General features: G+C 36.5%; 2 protein-coding genes across 3 annotated transcripts; both read left to right on the top strand.

Moving 5' to 3' along the window:
- The first annotated feature begins 771 nt into the window (after positions 1-771).
- LOC103696025 lies at positions 772-8,881 on the top strand. Of its 2 annotated transcripts, XM_026800753.2 has the most exons (3): positions 772-1,739; positions 6,861-6,967; positions 7,099-7,751. In XM_026800753.2, exons 1-2 carry the CDS (start codon positions 951-953, stop codon positions 6,951-6,953), a joined length of 882 nt encoding a protein of 293 aa, XP_026656554.1. In that variant the 5' UTR covers positions 772-950; the 3' UTR covers positions 6,954-6,967; positions 7,099-7,751. The 2 variants fall into 2 exon arrangements, with proteins under 2 accessions (XP_026656554.1, XP_008775735.1); XM_008777513.4 differs by lacking the exons at positions 6,861-6,967; positions 7,099-7,751 and adding an exon at positions 8,404-8,881 and having other exon boundaries at positions 806-1,739.
- Positions 8,882-14,809: 5,928 nt separating this feature from the next.
- Positions 14,810-18,155, top strand: LOC103696030 (endoglucanase 3-like). Its single transcript, XM_017840350.3, has 6 exons — positions 14,810-15,057; positions 15,843-16,346; positions 16,645-16,794; positions 16,957-17,068; positions 17,158-17,321; positions 17,671-18,155. The coding sequence occupies exons 1-6, from the start codon at positions 14,824-14,826 to the stop codon at positions 17,998-18,000; spliced, it is 1,494 nt and encodes a 497-aa protein (XP_017695839.2). The 5' UTR covers positions 14,810-14,823; the 3' UTR covers positions 18,001-18,155.
- The last annotated feature ends 501 nt before the right edge of the window (positions 18,156-18,656 follow it).

Raw genomic sequence — 18,656 nt, 5'->3', positions numbered from 1 at the left:
ATCTAAATACAAGCCTCCAAATTCGAAAAAACCATGTGCAAAACACAAATCCAAATCTATAATCATGCAAACGGAGTGAAGATCTAAAAATCATGCCTAACTTTGAATCTAGAGGTCGCAATGCTTAACTGGTTAACTTATTTTAACCTACTGTAGATCGAGCTAGATTATCTATTTACTAAAATAATCAGATTTGAATCTGAAGTTGTAATCTATTTAATTAATAGATTGGGTTCAAATTGATAAATTTTTGATCTATCATTTAATCAATCCAATCCGCATCTTATCCGATTCGATTTGATTGCCATCTCTATTTGAATCTAATCTTGCTCAATCCCATACCTGAAGGTATGGATAAGTTGGTTAGGTTCGGTATTGGCAGTACCATTCCAAAATTTCAAAAAGGGTTTTTTTTGCATGTGTACTTTTCTAAATATGCAAAATTGCATGAATACCCTCTTAAAATTACTATTTGTATGTATATCCTTCTTTATTTTTGTCATTTTAATTTGAAACCATTGTTTTTTTTTAACGACATTAGATATGGTTGGTACATATGTAAAAACAAAAATATAAAAAGGATAGAATAGCAAAACAAATATTTTATGTGGATATATATATATATATATATTAATTTTAGAAGAATATTTATACAAAATTTGGTATTTAGAAGGGTATTTATAAAAAAAAATTTAAATAAAAAATTAAATAAAAAGCATTAAAAAGGTCTCTCCTCCACCTCCTCCTCCATCCCTGGACACCTGTCGTTCCCTGCTTGTCCCACTCTCCCCTTTTATTCTCCTTTTATTGCCACTCTCTTCCATTCTTCGCTTCGCCCTGCTCGCTTCGCTCTAAGAATCTACTTCCCCTTAGGACGAAGGTACCCCAAAGAATAAATCCCCGAATAACTTATCTGTCTCATCCTTCGACCTTCGAGGTCTCCGGCCGCCATGGAAGAGGCCGCCGACCTCCAAGACTGGGAATTGCTGAGTCCCCACTCCGCCGACGATCCCAAGGTCTTCGAGGGCCTCGATGGCGAGGGCGACTCCTATGGAGGCGCCATCAAGTCGGATTACTTTGCCCTTGACTCCGAGAAGCGCCGTACTGAGAGGGCGTCCTCGGAGGAAGAGAGCGAAGGGGGCGGCGTCGATTCCGATAACCCTAGTTGGGTCGATCCCGATTCGGATCCCAGGGACTTGGAGCGGTCAAGGGGGAGGGTGGAATTTAGAGGAAGTGGGTTTCCGGTGAGGAATTCCGGCGGTTTTTGGTCTGATAGGTCGTCGGATTGCCGGAGTTCGCCGGCTGATAGCGAAAGGGAGGAGCTTGGTAACAGAGGGGATTCGGTTATGGAATTCGGTGTTGAAGGAATCAAGACCGGGTATCAGGACTCTAGTGATTATGACAGTGAAAAAAGTTCGGATTTTGGAAGAAGTAGGGAGAGTGAGGAAAATCAGACGGGGCTGGAGGAGCATGGGGCGGAAGAATCTGGGGAATTGGTGAAGATGGGAGATGGCTCTGGTTCGTTGGAGAGTGTATCTAATAGTGAAAGAAAGAAGAGGGGAGTGGTTTGGTGGAAGATGACGCTGGAGTTCATTAAATTTTACGTTTTAAAGATGAGGCCGGTTTGGTCAATCTCCATAGCTGCTGCAATATTGGGGCTTGTTATGCTTGGGAGGAAATTGTACAAGATGAAGCACAAGAGCCAAAGAATTCAGCTTAAGATCGCTTTTGATGACAAGGTGAGGTTTTTGTTCGTCCTTGTTTTGATCTTACGGTGTCTTGATTAACGCATTTTTTAGACCAAAGAAAGTAGACAAATTGACTACTTTGATGATATTTATTACAAATTGAATAGTAAAGTAATTATGGTTTATGAATTGGTTAAGCCAAATCAAAAAGCCATGACTTTCAAAACAAGCATGATAATTCTAACCCCACACCCGGAATAAAAAAGAAGAAAGAAAAAACAAGTATGATGTAATTAAGTCATAGCAAAGGTATACAATGGGAAAAAAACATATCCATATAATTTTTGAATAAGTTTCATATCTTTTCTAACTTATAAAACTTTTTGCTTGTTGTGGATAATGCATGCTTGGAATTTATAGCAATTTGGTTTCTTGAATTTGATAATTTGAGGTGACAGTTAGATAAAATTTTGTAGTTGTATGTAGTTGTAATTGATTGAGATATTTTTTCTCTTTTCCTCTCCTTTGCAACATAACATATACCTGAATTCTGAGTTTATTAAATATGGTAGTCATGCATTGCATGTGAATGAGGGTGGTCGGTTGATATCAGCTGCTTTTCACTTGCTTAATAAAGTTGAGTGGGTGGTGACCCATCGAGGCACATGTTGATGCACTTGTCATCTGTGCTCTTTATGCAAAAGGTGTTTTGTCCTATCGACAATAATACAAGAACAGCTTGTCTCTTTTACTTGTGGTATTGTCCAGAAGCATGACTAAAGCTGTTGTACGAGTTTTGTTGTTTCTAGATGCATGGCTAATCATAAATTGCATATTGATGCATATTGTATTGTCATTATGAACTAGATATTCTTGAGTTAGATTTTCACAAAATTTGTCTTATATCAAAACGAAGTTCTTTTTTAATTAGAATTCTATATATTGCAAGGAGAGATTAGCATTTAGATTCTCAAGAGCAGGTTAAAAGGGAAATACGTATGAAAGTGATAAAGTCAATTAAGGGAAGCACCTTAAGGGAAGTATTATATGTCTAACAAGAACTATGCCTCACTATCTCTAAGATTAGGGTGGAGTAAAAAGGAGGAAGGTTTTTTTTGGCCTCCAGATGAAAAGAACTGATTGGGAGTGGAGAAGCTGGGGCAGGGGGAGCTAATGATGTTTAGTAGCTGCAACAAAATGATGTATGAAGAGGCTAATTTATAGGTAAGGGCATAATAGAGCCAACTTGGTTTAACCTATATCTGATCAAGATCAGCTTGAAATTAATTGCAAGCCTGAAGTTTATCAGCAAGCTGATGTTGCTCGTTATTGATTAGCATAACTGATCCTAATTTATTATCAAGCCAAACATGAGTCTATTTTGATTGCTTCGTAACCTTAAATCAAGCCAAAATTAGGTTGAATTAAGGTTTAACTTTTGATTCCCCTCAAAGGCCTGATCATGAATCATTAATTGAGAGGAAAAACCCATTAAATATACTATCGGATGAATTATCACTCTATGAAACATAATATTTTAACTGGGCTATTAATCAAACTTTTACACATCATCACTCTGTGAAACATATTTTATGTACCCAATTTCAAGTCTTATCGAGATATGCCTAGTCAACTCTGGTTTTTTAAGGCTCCGCCCAAAATTAAATTTATGCCTGAGAAACAAGTTCAGTCTTAGTTCAATTAACTTCAAACCAAGTCTGATCAACAACTCAAACTGCTCAAATCAATTGATATGCCTAGTTATATTCAGAGCATATAATAAGCATGGAATTTATCTGCATGTATATGAAAAGGTGGTAGTGTCCTTGAGTATTAAAGATTTTATGTGAATGCAATAGCAGAGAATCTAATTATAAAAATCCATGGAATTTCATGTTCTTTAAAATAATGCAATATTTATAAATATGGTTAAACGTGCCACATCTTGTCACATATACAAAATCTTCTGCTAAGGGAAGGTTAGAGATACGTTCACAAACTAACAATGGTATAAGATAATTAGCTAGGGATATGCATGGCATTATGTGCATTAAGATGGAGAATAATATGGTTTGCTTGAAATTTGAGAATAATCTGTCACTTGGAGAGAAAATTACTGAATTAGCTGCGGAAGAACTTTGTTGAGGGCCTCTTTAAGTGGAGCAGCTTGTAGGATAAACCTAGAACTGCGCATATGAAAGAAAGTTTAAAAGTCAATAAGAAGTAGCCAACCTATTAAGATGGTTAATTATTTGCAATTAAGATTAAAGGTGCTTTACTGAGGATTCTTGTTTGGTTGAGTGGACTAGAAACAGAGGGAAACCATGCCAACTTGCTTAATACTATTCGCTGAATCCATTGAGTGAAAGAAAAAGAGAAAGGGATGGATGAGGTTTCCTTAATTGAGAAGTGCGCCACTTGATTCAAATTTTTAATATATTTTCTTTTGTTAAATTGTATGATTGCAAGGGCATGCACCACTTGATTCAAATTTTTAACTCAACATGAACCCTCCTGAGAGTGAATATGGTAAAAAATTTCTAAAAGGCCTCTTAATGCTGTCACAGTTTTATACGTTAATGGTTGTGAATTTGTAGTTCTGGTCATGTGGTACAAAATATCTGTCCATTCAACTTGGGAGAATTCTGTTAATTGACTAATCCAATGGGTTGTCTTCATGCTAGTCAATATTTCAGTATGCCAGCTTCTTAACTGGTTTTCGTCTGTGCTCCATCTTCTGTCCTATCCATTGTTAGCTTTAGTGCGTGCTTAGATGTGTTTAGCACTAGTGCATAGGCAGTTTTCAGCAAAATGTCTAAATGTTATAAACGTATCAGGAGAAATTAGGTTCGGTCACCTCAGATCAACGTCGCCACAATGATATTTAATGAATCATTCCTTTGAATGCAAAATGCAAATTGGGCATGAAATATTAGACATGTATCGTTTTTGTCAGCTGTATTATCTTCTTGACTTCAATGGAGCTCTGTGAAGTATTAAATCACCAATCATATAGCGAAGTAATAAAGAGTGTACCAATGTCTCTTGGAAATAGAGAAAATCGAAGAGAACTATCCATCATTTTTATCAATAGCTATGTCTTTCAAACTTACTGGATGGTCTGGATGTCTCTTTTATACCAATATATGTAATAGCCTGACAGTTGCATCACTCATCCAATTGGAATAGGTTTCGGTTCATGCATTGAGAGGTGTATCCAACAATTCTGGATAATTTTCTTGTTCTCGCTTTGAAATTATTGGTGGTGCACCCACCTCTATTTCTTTTGGAGGGCAGAAAAACTTTGATTTAATTTATCATGAATAAGAAACTATCCGTTACTACTCACTACTTTCCAATGGTCCACCCATGTCTTGTAGCTCGGGGACCTCCTCAGAGCAAGTATACTTGCAAAAGTCGAATTCGGGGAATGCCTTTTTGAGGATCTAAGGGGCGTTGCTTTTTCTTGCATTGTTGTTTTTGATCCTGACATGAAAATGGTGTCCTTGATCTTGGTGTTCTTTGCTTGCGATTGTAATGGAAAGGTATTCGAAACACCTTTGTATTCTGTCTAAGATCTGTCCCCTATCAATTCTACTCCTTATCTCCCTGTCTGCTCTACCGAGTTTAAGCAAAATGTATCTTTGAATGTTTGAGTCTTTGTTTGTCATGCTTTTTGTTTGTTTTCCAGCAGTTCCTGTCAGCAAGTGATAGTTTCTGCTCTCTCTATGATATTTAATGTCTGCTCTCCCCCCTTAATACTAGTAGGGGAGAGCGGACTCTAGTGAGTTCTCTTAATAATTTTTTTTCTCTCGGTTCTCTTAATAATTTTTGAACCATTTTTCTTCTTTTTTGCCTTGGTTTCTTTTGAATAGTATACATGGCAAAAAAGTGTTTGTGGCTTACTTTTCACTCTCACAACTTTCTGAACAATTAAGGATTTAGACCTTGTTTGGCAGAGCTTTTGGTGGGCCAGAAAATACTCTCTGATCCTCCAAAAGTACTTTTGGATGGAATAGGAGTGTTTAGTAAAAAAATCAAAAAGTTGTTGTAGCTTTGCTAGAAAGCTAAAACAGCTTCTTCGAAGAAGCTCCAAAATGAAGCTTTTTCGGAAAAACACTTTTAGCATGCGTCGGAAAGTTGTTTTGATTTATAAATTTTTCTTTTTGGACCAAATTACCCATGATAAAATGTTATAATTACAAAAAATGTTTATATATATTACAAAAACCTGCAGGAGTTCCTAAAAATGTTATATTAATAAAAAAATAATATATAATGATAATAATTATAATATTTTATACCTTTATTATTGTATTATACTATAAATATAATATAATATTATATTATATCATAATACATTGATAAGTTATGTTATATAATATGAAATTATGTTATATTATTATGTTATAGTATACAATATTATATTACTATATTATAATAATATTATATTACATTACAGTAATATTATACTATATCATATATTTATGCATTAATACATATTATATTTTATTATGCTCTGTTGTATAATACTATGCAATGTTCTTTATAGTCATTTTGTCATACCAAAAGTACTTTCTCAGCTTATTTACTAAACACATATTAAAGTTCCACAGTACTTTAGAAATGTAGTTATCAAACAGCAAATAGCTTTTTATAAAAGCTCCACTTCAAAAAGCGCTACTTCAAAAAGCTCTACTTTCGAAAGCTTTACTATCAACAACTCTGCCAAATGGGGCCTTAGCTTGCTGTGGACATGGCTGCCTGGAGTGATTGGAGCGATTTAGCTAAACAATTGTGAGCTCTAAGGATCAAGAAATTAGCCGGAAGCTGAACAACTAAGTAATGTAAAGAAACAAAACAGAAATCAGGATCATATATAGGGAGGCTATTCATACTTGTTTACCTCCAAGAGTAGCTTGTGGCCAACCATGTCCATAGCAAGCTGCTCATCTCCAAATGAGTTGACACAAGCGGTCCCATGACAAGAGTCTGTCCTCACCTCGAAGCAGATGGTCCTCAGAGCCTCCCCCATGCTCGCTAGCAGGGGTTGCCTTTGTCAAGAGCTCCTCCTGCAGCTCCATTAAAATATTCTGAATAACATGATCAATCTTTCACAATCAAAGTCCATTAGCAGCTAATTTTAGTGCATGCCCCTCTAAATCAAAGCAGGAGGGAGGAACCGCCGTTCAGCTACCTTTGAGATTCTTGGCAAAGACTTTGACATCACTAACAGAGATTCATCAAAGAGTGAACTTGATTTAAGACCATGCATGAAGGTAAGTAAACCTGAAACTACTGCAGTTTTCATAAATCATTGTTTTAAAAGTAAAAAAAAAGGGTTCACCTTAAGTTGTCTGAATTTTTATACTTAATTGATCCTTACATGATTCTATGTGGTCGTGAGAAGGAAAGGGCAAAGGATGGTGCAGCCAAGCGGGGGCAATACAATACATTATGTGATATTTTCCTTCAAGCATGTATAGCTTGCTACTCCAGTCTTCATTTTGACCAGCAAAAGGAGAAAATTATGCACAAATCACTACACAGAGTGTTGGTGGCGGTTGGTTGTATTATTCGAGGGATCGTTACTTTTGTCGAAACAGCAGGGCCCAGCGCTCAGATGGGAGGGGAGGGCCAAACCATGGCAATTGGCGAACAAGATAAGTAGTTTGCGATGCTTTGCCGCATGTCATGCGTGCAGATAGTGCTAGGGAGTGAGGCTAATGCTGATGATAGTTCATTGAATTGTGTGGTTCTAATCATGAAGTCGAGCACCCTGATGGGTAGTTTGAAGCTTTTCTTATTCTTAGGTCCAACAAGAAACAGTTAAACACGTGAGCTATTAAAGATTGAAATGATAGAAATGAATCAGGAGAAATTAGGTGCTGTCACTTCAGATCAACATCAAATTGGATCATTCCGTTTAATATAAATTGGGGATTGAGATGTGAACTGTTAAAAACATCTTATATGTCAGCTGTGTTATCTTGTTGCATCTTCTTGTTGTGATGTGCAAAATTACTTGGCGAGTAGAAGAAAATTTCATGAGTTTGGATGGACTGACTTTTTTGTCTTGTCGTGAATTGTTGTTGTTAAGTTCAATATGATTTTCTGGATCCTGCCTAGATATTACTTTGCTTAGGCTTTTGTTTAAAATTTGAAGCCAAGCTTTGCTTTCTATTTAGTAGCATGTTTGGTTCTCAGTGCTACTACGCAATGTTCAATTCAACCCATCCAACTCTTGGTATCTATATTCCTTCGACTGTTGTACATGGCCTGCATCATAGAAGGCAGTTAAAATTTAGAGCGCAATTCCTTGATGTTTGTTATTCCTTAGCTATACTGACTTAAACAGCTAACTGCTGCATTTATTATAAGCATTGGTTTCAGTTTCAGTCTAATTTTCCTCTCAGCAATCTGCTGCTCCTCGATGATTTGCATTCTTGGATGCTACTAATTAACTAATTTGTCAACTGTTTGTTGGCTCATGTTGATCTACCACATAGTTTTTCTGAAAATTTATGATGACTGAGGAATGATTTTGCCCAATGATGCAAGTACCATAAATCTAACCTGAAAATGATACTTTACTGAATGTTTCTTTCAAATTCATAGCCACGGATATCTGAATGTATGGTTCACCGCACGAAAGATTGATCCTTCTTCAGCTGTGGTTAAGGCATTCTTTTTCTGATGTTATTAACTTATGCAGAAGGCATCCCAGTTAAAGGTCCATGCTGCGCGTCTCAATGATGCATTCTCGGTGGTGAGACGTGAGCCCATCATCAGAACATTCCCAGCAGGTGGTGTGAGTGCATGGTCTATGGTGCCTTTGAGATGAGCTCTTCTGCTAATACCATCCTGGTGGAATCTAAAGGTGGCTGGTGGACAGTACTTCTCTGTCCCCTTCCCTCTAGATATGCTTCATCTCCATGTTGGGAATATGGATAGCTATCCTTTATATATAGAATTAAAAAGTGACATGCAAAAACTTTGTTGAGAACTTTTTATGTTTTGTAGATATCCTGGTTACCTGTTGAAATTACTTCCTATGCTGGCTATTGGCCCCTTCCTCCTGTTGAAGCCATGAATGTGATGTTTTAAACACTACTGGCATGCATATTGTGTAATATTTCTTTCCGGAGATAAGCCATTGCATGGGATATAGATGTGATTGATGGGTGTGTCAACTGTAATGGTCAGCATTGGTGTCTTTGATTCAGAAATTTACTAAGAAGCATGTCCCCAATTTTCAAAGGGCTACAATGAAGACTGAACACGGCGAGCGGTATGACGTATTTATTGGGTGACTATTTGGGTTGGAACCAATACTGCAGATGAGAAGACGAGGGAACTCTTCCAATATTATGTTATGGATGCCTATTAATAGGAGAAGCAATTGCAATGTTGAGGTATGTAACTTTCTTCCTATTTCTTCTTAACTTATTGGGTCTCAGGCATGGCATGGGCTTAAACTTGGTAGGTGTCCTCTCTCTGCTTAGATGGAAGATGGGGAAATGCAGCATTCCTCTCTTAGCTGCAGACTGAAATATGTGGAGAACTAGCAATGCAAGTTTTGCTGGAAAATTTGGCTGATTTTTCAGGAGAATTATTATTCAAGACAGTTCATTATTATCTTTTTGGTAAAAGGCAGTTTATTATTATTTCAAAATTGAAAATTAACCATTATGGACAAATCTTTTTTTTTTTTTTGACTAAGGAGGAGTACTGTGTAAGCGAGATGCAGGTGGGGGAAAAGCATGCGGATATCGAGCCTCTGCTTGATGAGTGATTAAATGCACCCCCCACTTCTGGCTGCAAAAGTCTTGTTACTCCATCCTAAGCCAAGGTTTAGAATAACGGTCATTATAATGTTGTTATTATAACATTATAACAGCTTTCCAATGTATAATAAGGGGAATGGTAATGGTGATTATAATGTATTATCTAGCAACATAACAATCAGCTATAATGGAAATAATGCCGTTATTATTATTATTATTATAATATTATTATTATTATTATTATTGTTTTAATGAACTTTATTTATTTACAAAATTCAAAATTTCTTTCATACCAACATTTTGTCCATTTTCCTGCAATCTGTCCTGGTACTAACTGCATCTTGTGTGGACAGACTTAGTTCATGTTAGCTAGAGATGATAATGACCAATAAGTTCGATGTACCAACTATATAATGGTGTAATAACGGAAATCTGGTTTTCAATGCTGATAGTGGTGGAAATTTAAAATCAGAATATATATATATATATATATATATATATATATATATATATATATATATATATATATATATATATATATATATATATATATATAAAGGTTGTGAGGCAGTGGCAAGGAATGCGTTCTGCCGGGTTGACCAATTAAATTGCATTAGTTATAGGAAAATGTAGTGAGTTAATTTAAAGCAGGGTAAGAGATGCAAGTGCTTTCTTATATTTAGGTTACAAACTTCTCATCAAAATTGCAATGCCAAATGTATGCAGTATGCTTTGCGGCCTTTGCATCACATAAAAGTAATACTATCAAGCAAAGTATGCCGTACCGGTCTGAATCGAATAGCATGAAGCGTACTGTGCGATTCAATACTGATATTCGATACAGGTGGCATACCAATACTTCGTATGTCAAAAAAAAATTCATACTGTATCGTACCGACACTGTACTAATGACACCAATATAGAATCCGATACCGAGAAAGTGGACCATACTATCCAGTATTTTATCCACATGTATATTAAAGTCTTTAATACATTAGAAAGCAAGGTATTAAAAATTTATACAGTAGGGTGTGCCAGCTTTTTTATAAAAAATGGTACAGCACTGGAAACCAACAGCGGTATTAGATTGGAATTTCTATGAGAATAAAAGGATGAAAGGTGAATTTCCAATGATCATTATCCATGCGAATATAACATAATCATAATATTCAAGTAAAGAACACAACCTTTTATTCAGCAAAAAAAAAGAACACAACCTTTTTATCAGCAATAATTTGCAAAAAGATTCTCGTACAACAACAAAATGAATGATCTACTTCTGTAATTCTATTTAGCCACCACTAATTGGTGGAATAATTGCTATCTCATCTGTATTTCTGAAAACTGTTGATTCTGGAACATACTCCTCATTCAATGCCAAAAGCATGGAGATATATATCTCCTCTAATTTTCAGAAACTTATTTAGTCAAAAGCTTACTCGCACAGTCCATTGCGGTGCTTCCAGCCGGCAATTGAAGAGAAATATCTGTCAAACCGGTTAGGTCCCGAGCTCTCGCAAAGAAGCGGACCTTAATCTCAATCAACTGGCACGCTTCTGCCTCTACTTTGTCATTTGTTCTCAGGGTTTTTGATCATTTCACTAGTATTATTCACAGCAGCAGAATCTGGCCACCAAATTTTCAAGAAGCAATGTTAAAGTTGGTGACTTTCTCATGTTCCATTCACGCATGGATTTTTTTTTTTTTTTTTTTTAACCCTCACCGCTTATAACCATGTAATAAATTATGAGAGATAGAAGACTTTTTTTTTTTTTTTGCTAAGAAGAGATAGAAGGCTTTAACAGCCAATTATAATAAATAAAAGATTTTAATAATTTTATTCCTGATTATTCTAATTATTTGGTTTAGAATTTGAGAAGTTACACCTTCACCTTTTCAAGTATCCAGGTCTTGGTTCACTATAGTAAATTCCATCCTTCTTGTATTGAGTTCAGAAGATTGTATCTTTTTCTTTCTCCATTACCTTGACATTTGAGGAGCTATTCCTTTTTAGTATTTCAGTCTTGGTTCATCCCATCAAATTCAATGCACCTCATATTGAATTCATTTTTAGGTTTGTGTTTGATTTAATGATTATTTAGAACTTCACTTATCTTCTTCTTTTTTGGCTGTTGGTTTGTTTTAAAGAAAGATTACATTTGGTTCTGCTTCAGATTGATTTTTAAATTGGTACGTTATTGATGTATTTCTTTTGTTATGCCAGATTTTAATTTGAACTAGTGATTTTTGGACTTGATGATATTGTTTTCATTTCTACCACAATTTGCTGATCCATTCAATCTTCTCACATTTTTTCTATCTTATAGGTAATTTACGACTATGGAGACTAAAAAGTTCGTATGTTTTCCTTTTTATTCCAATCTTTGCAAATATGTAATATGTAATAGAAATTTGGCTCTTGAAGACTTCAATATAATTTGTTACACTACTCTTTCCATAATAGTTGAAAAAAAGAAAAAAAAGTATATCTTGCACATCGTGTGGATCATACACTAATTTTCATTAATGATAAAGGAAGCTAGTTTTCTTTCTTTTGATAAAAAAGGAAGCCAGTAAGGTTCTAAGCTTTGAATTTCCCAAGCTAGAAATAATTGTTTAAACTGATTTCTATCTGTTTTAAATAGCTTAGCAACTTCTGGTGGATATCAATCACTTCAATTAATAAAATTGCTGAGATTTGTCATCTAAAACTCCCTCCTAATTGTCTAAAAAATGAGATAAAAAAAAAAAAGCAAACTGCACACCAGAACAGGCTCCAAATTAATTTGGCGGGTTTTCGAACCAAATCCGATAGACTAAGATTTCCAACATAATTGATTAGGACTTGGAAGTATTCTCCATTAATGGTGCCAAGGTTACATAACCAAGCAAAAAGCTCAGGAGGGGCGGTAAGCTATTGATACTTGGTGGATCTCATTCAACATGCTTCTTGTATGTCTTGTAAGTGAATGTTAATGAGAGAATGGTTATTCTACATGACGAGGTTCTTTCTTTGCCTTTCTCTTTGTGCTATGTTCATAAAACGCTGCAACTTTCTACTTTACAAAGCAAGATCAAGTCTGCGATGACACATGGCACGATGAATGCTATCATAAGCTTCCCATTTTGGAATAAGTGTCTGGCCATCATAAATTTTGCTTGCTCAACCCATTATAAGTTTCATTACAAATACAAAATCAATGAGAGAAAGTGTCAAGTTTACGCTTATCTTGTGAAAACCTCCCTTGGGCTAAGAAAAAAAAAATATATTATGACTTGCACACTATCACCTTTTCAAGAAATCTCTACATGAGCATGCAAGAAAACTTCCCTGAATCCCTGCTTGTAATTTGATGCATATTAGATGACTTCTTGATAGTAGAAAATCCAATAAAAATCTTTTCATGATGCTTGGGAAACAGTTTCAAGTTGCAAATCCTCCTATTTTCAAAAAAGAATAAAAGAAAGTCGCATGCCCCCCTTGGAAGCACAAGAACAAGTATCTTTTTGAGCCAAGTACGCAAGAACATTATGATATCAAACTTTTTACAAAGATATAAAGTTGCCACATTTCCTACTTTGAGGGTCATCACAAAAGTTGAGTTACATACAAGCAATCAGCTTGTGTAAATCACGAGCAGCAGGATTCTTTTGCAGTTATTCTTTGTAGCATACATAACTGCTTACACCACCAAAATAAAACCAAAGTTTTGACTATAAAAAAATAGGGAGCAGGTAGCAATTGGATTTCCGTGACATTTTATATACTATATGCTTTTACAGTTAGAAGTAAGCAAATGAATTCTTCACCAAATTCCAATGAACGTTAGTTTTCATAATTCCAGATCCCAAGGTCAATGTAAGAATTTAATCGTTGGTTCTGTTATCTTATTCCAACTTTGAAGCAAAACTTCGCACCTAGAAAAGAGACAAAGTCTAATGCTCACCTATAAAGTTTTTATTGATACCAAGAGTTATTTACCGTTATACCAAGAGTTATTTAATATTATAGCAATAGTTATTTAATATTATCAATTGATAGTACCCAGCATGTAGTGCCAATATCTTGTCACAATAGTTCTACAATTATATATGATTTTCTAAGCTAGGGAAGGTATATTTCACCTTAAATTTACTAATTTAATATTATCTTTTAATACATCAACCAATGTATGCATCAAGATTAATAGATGTAAGCTTAATGTCATAACTCAAATATGCTTTTATAATAATCGAAGGGAGCAATACGCCGTCTAGCTTAGAAAGATATCAATCTTTAAACTTCAACCCTTGTGTCTTACGTGTTTCTTATTATACAACAAGAAGGGGAAAAACATGCATGGTTTTATATATTTCAGGGTTCTTTATTGATTTCATTTACTAGATCCTTTGGTAAGTAACTATTTATTTTACATTTGAAATAAAAATATAAACATAATGTTTTCATGTTTTTTTCTTTTTAGAGGAAATAATAGTTTCAAGTTTATTTTTCAAAATTTCACTCTAGACACCCCACAACACCCCTACTTGAGACTCTTGGATCTCCTCCTTTGGTTTCTACTGTCCAGGGAAGAGTGTGCTTTTGGCTGCTCCTTGATAACTTGTGAATATGTTGTGAATAGGCATTTTGACTTGGATATTTAGCTTAACTTGTTTGATCTCTTGGATCGATGAATCGAAGACAAACTTGGGTAGGCTTATCAAATTAAGGAGCTTTAGCATGCCATGTAAACGAATAAGTTAGTATCTTTCACAATATAATGCATCAGGATGCATGAGATTTGTAGTGCATCGACGCAATGCCCATGTGATGCAGATGTGGCTATATATTTCAAATGTCATGATTCATGATGTGCAAGTGACACATTTAAAGTGTCAAATTATTCAGTGATTGGCATACTTGCTCCATCTTTCATTTTTTTTTTCATGGTGTCAACCTGTTTGACTGAAGGTCTTCAGTAATATTATTGCCTCCATATATTAGATTTCAAAATGATGTGCAAGGAATATTGTTTGCCCCTCATGACATTCAATAGTGAGAATTAAGAGGAAGAAATTAATGCAAAAGTCCACTAAGAACAAAACCCTAGACAAGATCCCACGAATCAAGAGTTGTATCAAATTCTTTATCCCAATGCGCATTCCAGAGGAAGCTACATGCCTTCTTTGACCCCTCATTATATTAACCAATTGAGTAGTCTTGCATAGCATAAATCAGACACCTAGCTTAATGGATGGACTCATAAATCTCTTCCACAAAGTAAGATCTTAACAAATATTAAACAAAACTTTGGCTATAGACTTCCAAACCATGGATTTTACTATATAAGCCATAGTTGAGTCATTTGATGATCATCCATTCCCTCTTGCCAAGGCCAATGGCATCAAACAAACTTCCCATTTCTTTCCTTCTTCTCTCTTTTTTCTTGTCTAGGATTCATGTCCATGGACACCCTAATTACAGTGATGCCTTGGCCAAATCAATCTTGTTCTTCCAAGGCCAAAGATCAGGGAGTCTCCCCAAGGACCAGAAGATCACATGGCGATCAAACTCCGGGCTTTCTGATGGTTCGGCCGCAAAAGTAATGCACAAACACACAGTCGAAAACCTCGATAACATGTGTTTCTAGTGTGATCACCAACCAAAGACCACTTTCTTGTAGAGTGGGGTATACGCCAATCACCGAGCTAAAAGTTTAGCTGGCACTAGAACCAGATATCTAGACTATTCCATTCCCAATCTTTGATAGTCCACTTCATTTGACCTAATGGTATAGCAGGTTCAACTCCAATATAAGCACACGAAAGTATCAGTTCTAGTGACCTATTTGTTATCCATGTGGTTCTGGAACCCATCCTATATATCTATCCAATTACTAATGATACTTGATACCATGCTAGAGTGGATTGAATGCGCCGAAGTTTCTATAAGATTAGAAATGCTTGAGGAGAATGTGTTACCTAAACACACAATACATGCCATCATCACTTGGGAACTGATCATATGCAGCTAGTTTAGCAATGAAATACAGTAATTCTTATGTAAACTAGAACCAATTTGAGCAATATCAGTCTCGCCGCATGCCCCCTGTAATTCAATACAGAGATTAGCAGCTCTATATATAATTCAAAGGACCCGTATCTTTGGTTGAAGCATATACAAGAACAGCTATATACAACATTTGCATCATGTACAACACTATCTTTGCACGTCTACAAGACTACAACCATTATCAAGTTCCATCGTTCCATAGCACGGCAGCTTAGACTGCTAAGTGAATAAGTGTTTCATGTCTCGGAATTAGCAGTCTTGCATGGCATCACGACATAAGATTACTGCAAATCTAACAAGTCCCTCTTCTTGTAGGTGGATCTAACCGGAGGCTACTACGACGCTGGCGACAATGTCAAGTTTGGCTTCCCCATGGCCTTCACCACCACCATGCTATCATGGAGTGTAATTGAGAATGGTAAGCGCATGAAGATTGAAGTCAACAATGCGAGGGCTGCCATCCGTTGGGCCACCGACTACCTCCTCAAGGCCGCCACCCAGACTCCAGGCAAGCTCTACGTCGGCGTCGGTGACCCAAATGCCGACCACCAGTGCTGGGAGCGGCCTGAGGACATGGACACTCCGAGGACCGTCTACTCGGTTTCAGCAGCCAACCCAGGCTCCGATGTGGCGGCGGAGACTGCCGCAGCATTGGCTGCTTCATCAATTGTGTTCCGGTCGGCTGATCCGAAATACTCAAAGCTACTGCTGTCAGTGGCAAGGAAGGTCATGGATTTTGCTGTGAAGTATCAGGGGAAGTACAGCGATTCGCTTGGAGGTGCTGCATGTCCTTACTACTGCTCATATTCTGGCTATAAGGTATCATGCATGCACCAAATTAAATATCTCTAGCTATAAATCCATACTCCATAATATAACAGCATTCTCTAGAACACATCATCTTCCCACATAAATGAAAAAAAAAAAAGTTATGGATTGTTCATGAATTATTCGCATGATATTTCTTAACTACCACTCCATGAACACATCATCTCCCCACTATTGTCACCATCCTGATACCTCTTCTGAAGGCCTCACTTATCCGTAAAGAAAAGCAGATGATGGCCTTATCTTCTAAACTTTTGTTTGGCGACTTAGCTGGCTGATTTCGTGACAGGATGAGCTACTATGGGGAGCTTCATGGCTATTTAGAGCATCAAATGACATTTCTTACCTCAGCTACCTGAGATCTTTAGGAGCCAACGACAACATCGACATTTTTAGCTGGGATAACAAATTGGCTGGTGCCCGTGTACTTCTATCCAGGGTAACATTAATTACAAAAGAAGTGATTTGATAAGCAGAGCATGATTTAAATACTGTAATTGTTTTGCCGCCTCGTTTAATTAAGTTATGGTCTTTGTTCTTCTCCTTGAGAAGAAAGTATGACATACTCATCATGAAGTTTTCTCTGCTCTTACCTGCACAGAAAACTTTGGTTGACAGAGACAAGTCCTTTGAACCCTTCAGACTGCAGGCTGAGGATTTCATGTGCAAGATTTTACCCAACTCCCCTTCCTCAACAACACAGTACACACCAGGTCAGGAAAATTATATCAAATTATATCTTTACATAAGGACTGAAGTTTTACACAATTATTATAACTTGAAATTGGTGGCTTTGATGCAGGAGGTCTTATATTCAAGCAGAGCTCTGCTAATCTCCAATATGTCACTTCCATTTCTTTCTTACTGAATACTTATGCCAAGTACATGATGTCTTCCAACCACACCTTTAAGTGTGGGAACATTTTGGTCAAACCAAATAACCTGAGAACACTGGCCAAAAGACAGGTAATTGATATCTTCTGCACTTTATAATTGGTTCAAAGTGCAGTGCTTAAGGAGGGAAGATATAAATATAAATTGAAGCTTTCATATTCGTGATAGATGAAGGAGGTGGATGAACGACAATTTCATCACTGTCAATTTGTCATTAGGCCTCGTAGATCTTAAGAGCAGCCCACATTTTGTAGTTTTCTACCATTAGGAGCTTAACCTCAGTCATGCTAAAATGTCCATCAGTAATAATACTCTAATCTTATATAATATTAGTTTGTTAGTGAAGTTTAGATTATAGGATTATGAGGTTTTTTGCTATAATAAAATTTCTGACCTAGATACCACCAAATTACAATTTCAGGTGGACTACATTCTGGGTGAAAACCCTCTAAATATGTCCTACATGGTGGGCTTCGGTACACGGTTTCCACAGAGGATACACCACAGAGGCTCTTCTTTGCCCTCCTTGGCTAGCCACCCCAGTGCCATTGGATGCCAAGCTGGTTTTCAGTACTACAAGTCCAGCAACCCTAACCCTAACATCTTAACAGGTGCCGTTGTTGGCGGTCCTGATCAAAATGATGCCTTTCCAGATGATCGAACGGACTACAGCCACTCGGAGCCGGCTACATACATAAATGCCCCTCTTATTGGTTCTCTCGCTTTCTTGGTTGGAAGCTATGATAGTTAGAAAAAAGGTGTAGCACTCTATGCATGGATGATTGCACTATGTTAAAATTAACAAAGTTTATGGGCTTGCTCATAAATTTAAATGTAATCTTCGAATAAATTGTCACTTTTAATATTCCTTGAAATTATAAAGAAATGGATCTGAAATTTGTGTTATGTGACCAGTTTAATTTTGGTACTTGGTTAGGCATCTATGTTTTGCCATTTTTGGTGAAACTATAAATCCCCTCCGATAATGAGCTGCACCTCTGTTCACTCATTGCTACCCATATATATATGGTTATCCCAGAATTAGCAGCATCAGTTAGGACACAGGACCCCATTTTCTCCTGGTTAGCTGCTGTTTAGGTTTTTCTGGCTTAGAGACCAACAGGCCCTCGCATGCAAATAACTGACTTGCAACCTCATCACCTTTTTCCTATTTGCTTTAAGTTACCAAGGGGAATATTAGAACATACGATTGCAATTTGATGAGAAAAATGGGACTGGAGAAGGCTCTGGTTCTCGGGATTTTGGTTGCCTTTTTTGAAGTAATTGGTATTTCGGGCCACCCTGACTACGAGGATGCTCTTTCGAAGTCCCTCGTTTTCTTCGAGGGCCAGTGTTCAGGAAAGCTTCTACCTGGACAGAACTTGAAGCACCTGTTTGGATATTCCT

Source organism: Phoenix dactylifera, chromosome 14 (genome assembly GCF_009389715.1).
Source record: "Phoenix dactylifera cultivar Barhee BC4 chromosome 14, palm_55x_up_171113_PBpolish2nd_filt_p, whole genome shotgun sequence".
Taxonomy (NCBI): Eukaryota; Viridiplantae; Streptophyta; class Magnoliopsida; order Arecales; family Arecaceae; genus Phoenix; species Phoenix dactylifera.
Note: the sequence above shows the minus strand (reverse complement) of the source record. Positions and strands in the feature narration are given on the sequence as shown.

Excerpts from the sequence above, each read along its gene's own strand:
- LOC103696025 (XM_008777513.4), top strand. The coding sequence starts at position 951 with ATGGAAGAGGCCGCCGACCTCCAAGACTGGGAATTGCTGAGTCCCCAC. Across the intron at positions 1,740-8,403 it reads AGATCGCTTTTGATGACAAG|AAGGCATCCCAGTTAAAGGT; the intron begins GTGAGGTTTTTG and ends TAACTTATGCAG.
- LOC103696030 (XM_017840350.3), top strand. The coding sequence starts at position 14,824 with ATGATCATCCATTCCCTCTTGCCAAGGCCAATGGCATCAAACAAACTT. Across the intron at positions 16,347-16,644 it reads GCTCATATTCTGGCTATAAG|GATGAGCTACTATGGGGAGC; the intron begins GTATCATGCATG and ends ATTTCGTGACAG. Across the intron at positions 16,795-16,956 it reads CCCGTGTACTTCTATCCAGG|AAAACTTTGGTTGACAGAGA; the intron begins GTAACATTAATT and ends TTACCTGCACAG.